The 8,176-nt window shown below is 33.6% G+C and overlaps 1 protein-coding gene across 2 annotated transcripts; it reads right to left on the bottom strand.

Moving 5' to 3' along the window:
* Positions 1 to 3,314: 3,314 nt before the first annotated feature.
* LOC105781889 (uncharacterized) lies at positions 3,315 to 4,280 on the bottom strand. 2 transcript variants are annotated; one of them, XM_012606418.2, is made up of 3 exons: positions 4,080 to 4,280; positions 3,686 to 3,966; positions 3,315 to 3,586 (listed from the first exon to the last, which is right to left on the bottom strand). In XM_012606418.2, exons 1-3 carry the CDS (start codon positions 4,221 to 4,223, stop codon positions 3,532 to 3,534), a joined length of 480 nt encoding a protein of 159 aa, XP_012461872.1. In that variant the 5' UTR covers positions 4,224 to 4,280; the 3' UTR covers positions 3,315 to 3,531. The 2 variants fall into 2 exon arrangements, with proteins under 2 accessions (XP_012461872.1, XP_012461870.1); XM_012606416.2 differs by having other exon boundaries at positions 3,686 to 3,969; positions 4,080 to 4,278.
* Between the last annotated feature and the right edge of the window lie 3,896 nt (positions 4,281 to 8,176).

Raw genomic sequence — 8,176 nt, 5'->3', positions numbered from 1 at the left:
TCGGTCAACACCCTGTGTTTTTCTTGGCTACTCACCTGTTTACAAAGGCTACAAGTGTCGTGACTCCACTGGTAAAATCTACATCACTCGTCATGTCACTTTTAATGAAGACAAATTTCCTTACAAAGCATTTTGTTCAAAAACAACCACATCTCCCTCGGTCTCACAAGCTACCAAACTTCTTGTCCTACGTCCTAGACCTGTCAATTGCACCAACAACTTACCTACTGTAATGCCTAGCAGTACTTCTCTTACACCTAGATCATCCCCTAGTAGTCCCACTCATACACCTAGGCCACCTACTAGACCCGTCACACCCACTACAACTCCCACACCAATTGGTACACATGACACGTGTTCCTCTATACCACAAGTCCTACCTAATTCACCTTTGACTTCCAGGCCGTCTTTACCTTCTCAGTTACAACCCATTCCTACACCTTTAAACACCCACTCCATGGTTACCAGAAGCAAGGCCGGGGTTTTCAAGCCAAAGGTATATCTCAGTATGGCATCGTCTTCTTCAAATGAAGTCCCCTCTGACATACATGCCGTAATGCAATGTGTAAGTTGGCAGACAACAATTTATAGTGAATTACAGGCCTTGGTCTGCAATAACACCTAGACTCTTTGCCCATTGCCTGAAAATAGAAGAGCAGTTGGGTGTAAATGGCTATTTAAAGTAAAACGGAAGGCTGATGGTTCTATCGATCGGTACAAGGCACGTTTAGTTGCAAAGGGCTTCTCACAACATGCAGGACTTGATTTTCATGATACTTTCAGTCCAGTTGTTCGAGCCTCTACCATTCGCACCATCCTTGCACTTGATGTTATGCAGAAGTGGGTGTTACGGCAAGTAGATATCAACAATGCCTTTCTTAATGGCGAGCTTACTGAAGAAATATACATGGAGCAGCCTCCTGGGTTTGAAGTGTCGGGTGCAGGTGGTCAGCAGCTTGTGTGCAAGCTGAATAAAGCCATCTATGGCTTACGACAAGCCCCTCGTGCGTGGTTCCATACGCTCAAAAAGTATCTGGTCACTCAACTTGACTTCCATGCATCAAAAGCCGACTCGTCATTGTTTATCCGACAGTCTACTGGAAATTATCTTCTGATCATGGTGTATGTTGATGACATTGTGATCACTGGCAGTCGAGTGCAAGATATTGATGATGTGGTGCGTCGTCTTCATAACAAATTTGCACTCAAGGACATGGGAGACCTCAGTTTTTTCTTGGGCATTGATGTTCACCGTACACCTCATGGAATGCATCTTAGTCAGAAGAAGTATGTCCTGGAGCTCCTTCAAAGGGTCAGAATGACCGGGGCAATGTCTACACCAACACCCATGGTGAGCACTCCCAAGCTGGTTATCTCAGATGGAAGTTCACTGTTCCCTGATGTTTATTTATATAGAAGCATAGTAGGTATGCTTCAATATGTCTGCATTACTCGCCCTAATCTGTCCTTTTGTGTCAACAAACTAAGTTAGTATATGAGTTCCCCAAGTGACACCCATTGGAAAGCCATTAAACGGGTCTTGCGATATTTGGCCAGCACCAGAGACTATGGTTTGTGTTTTACAGCAAGCTCGTTAGATCTTGTGTGCTATGCCGATGCCGACTGGGCCTCCTCTGTGGATGACAGACGATCCACGTCCGGATATGAGGTATACTTAGGCGCCAATCCTGTTGCCTGGTGCTCCAAGAAGCAGTCGGTGGTATCTCGATCATCTGCTGAAGCAGAATATCGCAGCCTAGCCAATTGTGTGTCTGAACTGCTGTGGATACAACAACTGCTCAATGAAGTGGGCATACCTCAGTCTAAATTACCCATTGTCTGGTGCGATAATTCCTCTGCCGTTGCAGTTGCTGAAAATCCCACACATCATGCTAAGATGAAGCATGTTGAAATAGACCATCACTTTGTTCGTGAAAAGGTTGTTGCTGGGCTACTCCAAGTTCGCTATGTTCCATCCGATCAGCAGATTGCTGATGTTCTCACAAAACCAGTTACCCCCAAATAGTTTCCATTCTTTAGACGTGCTCTTCAAGTGTTGTCTTTTGATGAGTTTAAGAAATCAAACAAGTTAGGGGAATGTTAGAGTATTCAATGAATGTGACTAAAAGCACGTGTTAAAAAGTTGTTAAGTAGTTAAGCAGTTAGTCAGTTTGGTGTCAGTTACAGCTCATGCTACACTGCTACGTGTTTGTATAAATACCTAGCCATTCTGCATTGCTAAAAGCAAGATATATGAAAGGAATTATTTTTCTCATTTCTTGTTGTTCTTTGTATAAGTCTAATAGTAACACCAGTCTTGTGAAGACACAATCTCGAAACAAGTGAGTCGTAGTCTCCTCCTCCACACTGCACACTAGACAGATAGCAGTCATCACCAGTTTCTTTGATTTCAATGTGCCTAATGTCGACATGATATACTCACGCAATAAAACATTTTTGTGATGAATGAATAGTGTTAATAATTGGATTTAACACTGCAATAAAGCATATCATGGCGGAGTATGGGAAAGGGTGCAAGACGTAGTTGTTTTTATTAAAGCTTATATCTCAGAGATTGAACAGTTAGGGGAGGTTAGCAACTTTATAAAAAGTATAAAAATATATAAAAATGTTAAATTATAAAAATTTTAAAGTTTTCCGAAATAAAATTATTTAAATTATCAAATCAAGTTTATGGCATTAAATTATCTTGTTTTCCTCTTATTTTGGTTTGAAAAAGTTTTCAAATGTATGAGTTCCAACTTGAATTTAATCATATTGTCAATAAGATTTTAATTTGATTTGTTTAAATTTAATTCAAAATAAATTATTTGCTTGATTAGACTTAAATTTCATTTCATTCGATTTAATTTAAAAAATTTTAAAATCAATTAACATTATAAAATAGGACTTGTCAATTCGACTAACTTAAAAATGTTTACTCAATTCAGTTGAACACACCCCTAGCCAAACCTGTGAGCACAATTTAGTATTATATCTTTCTCAATCTTATACTTATATTTTAACATTTGATGCATGATAACGAATAATTTTATACACTACCAACCAATGAAAGAAATTAAAATACATCATTTATTTTATTTTTTAAAATAAATCACCTAAGTTCTTTTTGGATGATTCATTATAATCTAATTCATTATTTAGTGATTTCCCAAGGCATCTACTTAGACGAATTCACTGATTAATTCTCCGTGCTCTGTAAACTCATTAAGAGAATATATGTTGGTAACAAGTTTTAAAGCTGCTCCACTAGAGCTATCCATTATTCTTTTTATGAAATCTACTTCACTTGCGTATAGAATTATAGAATATAAATGATTAATTACATATTTGAAAAAAATAGAATATATATAAAAGACATTCTTTTATCATATACTATTACTAATACAATCCATGCGTATATAATAAATTTATCAAGTTTCTTTAAAAAAAAAAAGATCAAGTATTCCATTCCGCCACACCGTTGGTCCGTTTTTCCAGTGATAGTTCTCTTGGAGAGTTTAGGGGTAATCAACTGTTCCTCAGTGTTTGCTGCTGTTGCATGTTATCCTTTGCTATTATTTCACTGAAAAAAGGAAGAGTAAAACATATACTGTCAACCTTTGTTGTTAATATATGTATATATATAATGTTTGAAGGATACGCAGAAGCAAATTAAGCTAACCGTAGCAATTGAGTGAAGTGCGCAGCCTTAGCATAATCTCCGTTTTTTCGTGCCGTCAATATATTTAACATGACAGCGAAACGAATTTGAGTGAGGGCACTTCGCTCTATCATCAACTTTGATTCTTCATGTAGTGCTTCACATTCAATTTCCATAGCCTCCAGTTTCTCTCCAACTCGGGATTGCCCTTCTGTGATGCTATTTTGCTCCTTCCTAATCTCTTCCAATTCTCCCTTCCATCTTCTACATTTCAATTCTGAATCATGTTTCCTCGCTTTTTTCTTCTACCAATACAATAATTACAAACTGTTAGAAGCTTCATCCGACATTGACGTTTTCAATCACCAGCAAACAAAATAATTCCTAAGGAACAAAACATTACATATATACGCACCTTGTGCTTAGTTTGCATATTCATACCAATCTTCCTATGCAGGATTAGATCATAACAATGTGGTTTGGGAAACATCCTACGCAAAAAATCAATGAATGAAGAGGGCAATCGATGGTAGAGTAGATGTGTTATATATAAAACCATTTATGTTATACTTATTTATAGATAGGTCTGGGGTTTGAGCTTCTGTAACTTAAACGCAAGGTATTTAGTGCGACAAGAAAATGGACCTACTCGCGCGATCGCCCGCTTTTTAACTTCTATTTTACCCATTCACTAGATTATTCAAGATGGAGTTAGTCCATGCTTTTTATACTTTATATATGACTCATATTGGTCCTTTTTTAAGCATCTTATTCACACTTTTTTGTTTCTTTTTCAAAAGAAAAAGCAACGTGAATAAATAAATAAAAAGCTTAAAACAAATTAGGTTATGGCATCTTATGGGTGAAAAAATTAATATAAAAATAAATAAAATTTTCGTTGAATTGATAAAATTAAATATAATAAAAACTATTAGCCTTTCTACTCAACTCTTCTTTAAAAAATAATGAAGTATGGATTACAAAAGCTGAAAATGCTTAGAATATATAATAACACGACATAACAAGACGGGGAAATTTTGTGATAGTTGTTTAGGAAAAGCTTTTTGTTATATTTAACCCCCCAAAAACTAGTGTTTGTCATACTTCAAAATAATTAAAAGAAAAAAAAATCCCAACTTTGGCTAAGAAAATTTTGATCTTTAGCTTTAAATTTATTTGTATCAATAGGACATGGACAACATAAATTTTCAAAGAGAGGAAACAACTTAGCTACAAAGGAAGAATCAAACAGGACCAACTTCAAATAACATCCTATGGAAAAACAAAATAAAATCAAAACATATCAATGTTTCGACAATCCAACCATCGGTTGAGCTAATCCTACTACAGATTCACTAGTCTAACCGATTCAATTTAAAAATTATTAAGATTTCATATAAATAAAAATATTAAAAAATAAAAATTCGGTTCAACTGTCGATTTAATTGATTTTTAGTCAATTTAATTGGCGTTATGATTTCACCGATCCAATATAATTTTTCAATCGCTTTTTGGTCTAATTAACCTAACCAATTTATCTGATTTGATTCAAACACCATTGATGTATTTAAAAAATAGTTATCATGATTCACCAACAAGCCAAAAAAATAAAAAGCTCCAATCAGATACGATAGGCTTCCAAATGAAGCCATTTTTAGCTGCGAGATTAACACCATTTTTGGTTCAATCGCACCATTGCTATCCCATTTGATAGCAAACCATCGGTGCAATTAATCTACATGTCCATCACTAGAAAACCTAATTTTCACTGCTATAGAAAGGTCTAGTGAAACTCATTGGAGATCAACATCCACTTTTATCCTTTTTCTTTTGTCTTTAGTATTGTTAGTTTTATTAATTTTATCTTTATGGTGCTTTAAAAATTGTAATTTCATTTATAATATTATTTAAAAATTAAAAACCATTTAAGTAATTACTTTAAATATATTTTTATATGTTGATTGAGTAGTTTGATTGGCATCGATATTGTTATTAATGTAGAAAGACATGAGTTCGAGTGTATTTCTATTCTCACTTTATTACTACAACTGCCAAATGCACATTTAACTAATTTCATACGCCACCATCGTTTTTAACCTCACTAGAAGTAAACACATTACTTTTCTAAAGGATACCTAATCAAATAGTCGCAGAATCAATTATCTCTAAAAGTAAAATTTAAAAATTTTAAAACTCAATTCAATACACGGAAGGTATTGGAATTATTCTGTAAATATGTATGGTAGTTTTGTGTATATCTCTTTTCTTTTAATTAGGAGATTAGATGCTAAAGTTTAGGAAATAATGTTTTGGTTTAATTAGGAGATTAGATGCTAAAATTTAGGAGATAATTTTTTGGTTTCTATCTTTGTATTTTACCGTGTATATATGTTCTTGATTTTGGGAGGAATAAAACATAGAGAGAAAATTCCCACAATTCTTGTGATTTTTTTCAGAAGGGTAAATGAATATGAATATGAAAGATAAAGTGAACTTCGATGACAAGGTAAGAACATTCACAAAAGTTGGAGGGGTCATTGGATGGCAAACTCATGAGTCACGTTAGAATCCAGAATCTAAACCAGTGAGCTGTGCGATAATACATACAACAATTTAGCGAATTGGTCGCATCACCCCCAACTCACTTTCTCTTAAGATTTTCTATGCAAAGTCAATCCTTAGAAATTTCACTCTATAAATTGGTTTTCAGGCCATCAAGTGTTCACAGCAAACAATCTTAGTTCTCTCATAAATTGTAGTATATTGAGTTGAAAATATAATCATGGCACCTAGCCGTCGTGGAATGGGCGATGAGCGGCTGAACCAGAAGATCCAATGCTTGAAGCGAAACATGGCGAAGATAAGCATGGATCAACTACGGATAAGAGAGGAACAAATAAGTGTGAGACAAAAGTTCGCCATCATTAAACAACAGTGTCAGCAATTGAGGAAGGAGATTAATTTGATTTCCAAGCAAGCATCAATGACCCAAATTCGTTTAGCTTTCATGTTCCAAATCATCAGAGCACGCAAAGATGGAAACTTTTCCCAAGCTGCTAAACTCACTCACTCCCTTCGATTTATTGTCTAACAGCCATTTACTATAGTATGATATGGCATATATAACATGGTATATGTTACAAATATAGCCCTACTCATCTTGTAGTTGAACCAATCTATTTATCATTAAGCTAACAAAAAGCTTTAATATAACTCAACAAAATTACTTCAATTTGTATTCAATGTTAAAGAAAATTTTATCCCAAAGTAATTTAAATGTTTGTTGCAAATGTTAATGCAATTCGATTGTAGATAATGTAGATTTTTCTCAATCCTCAATATATATATATGTTCAAATAATAGTTTTAATACAAATTTTAAACTATTTATAAGCCTTCAAACCCTTAAAATAAGAGATATTACGCACTTAAGCACATTTAAATCCATAATTTTATCACCTTTTGATAGCCTAAAGCACTTACATGTTTAGGATTGCCAAGTAAAAGTAGGAATACATAATTCACATGAAATAGAATTATATTTAATATAATAAGTGATGCTTTATCAGTAATCCAGATAAATCTAAAGAATATATGTTTCACCTTCCAAATCATAGTCAAAGAATTGTAGAAACTTATAATTCTAGATTCCATGAAAACAGTGAAATTAGTCAGAATGCTTCAAAACCAATCTTCTTAGGAATCAATGAATATCTTAATAATGTTACACAAATTTAAATGATGAAGCACCTCTAAAAAAATTAGCTCACAAAGGTTTGATAAAAATGAACCATAAATAAAGCCACTAAAATTTCGAAAAGAGAGAAAACAACTTTAATTCTTGATACTATTTTTCATGGACTTAAAGTCAACTGCCCTGGCTTGACAATATCTTCCTTGTAGCTTTCAGTGCCTAAAATGGTGCCAACTAATCTTTGACTATTAGAGCTCATCTTCAGTTTCTTTTTTCTTTTTAGGGAATCTAACTCTAATCTTGAAACTTATGGCTTATGGATTTTGAATTTAAGAATTATTTTGGACTCATACCGTTTCAGAGTTACATCAAATCAACATGAAAACAATTCTTTTAAATAAAAATTTTTGAAAAAAAATTATGGACCCAATATGAAGGTTTTTCAATTGAATGAAAATATTATATTTTTTAAATTTAAAAAGTTAATGGAGGTACATATCAAAAGATCGGTGAGATGAAGTTTATTCTCTTAATTTTATACGTTCATGATATTTTACTTGCCACAAATGATTTAGGTATATTATATGAATTACAATTTTTTCTCATAACTTTGCAATGAAAGATATGGGGAAGTTTTCCATGTGATAAGAATTGAAATATTCTATGATTTATCACAAGAATTATTAGGATTATCTAAAATAAAACTATATAAAAAAGTTTGAGAGATTTAATATGCATAATTATTCAATAGAAAGTATTCCTATGCAAAAGGGGGGATACGTATAGTCTTAAAAAAAATACCTGAAGAACAATGTGAAA

This window comes from Gossypium raimondii, chromosome 13 (assembly GCF_025698545.1).
Source record: "Gossypium raimondii isolate GPD5lz chromosome 13, ASM2569854v1, whole genome shotgun sequence".
NCBI lineage: Eukaryota > Viridiplantae > Streptophyta > Magnoliopsida > Malvales > Malvaceae > Gossypium > Gossypium raimondii.
This window is presented reverse-complemented; position numbering and strand designations above follow the sequence as displayed.

Excerpts from the sequence above, each read along its gene's own strand:
- LOC105781889 (XM_012606416.2), bottom strand. The coding sequence starts at position 4,223 with ATGGTTTTATATATAACACATCTACTCTACCATCGATTGCCCTCTTCA. Across the intron at positions 3,970-4,079 it reads ATATGCAAACTAAGCACAAG|AAGAAAAAAGCGAGGAAACA; the intron begins GTGCGTATATAT and ends TTGTATTGGTAG. Across the intron at positions 3,587-3,685 it reads CACTTCACTCAATTGCTACG|TGAAATAATAGCAAAGGATA; the intron begins GTTAGCTTAATT and ends TCCTTTTTTCAG.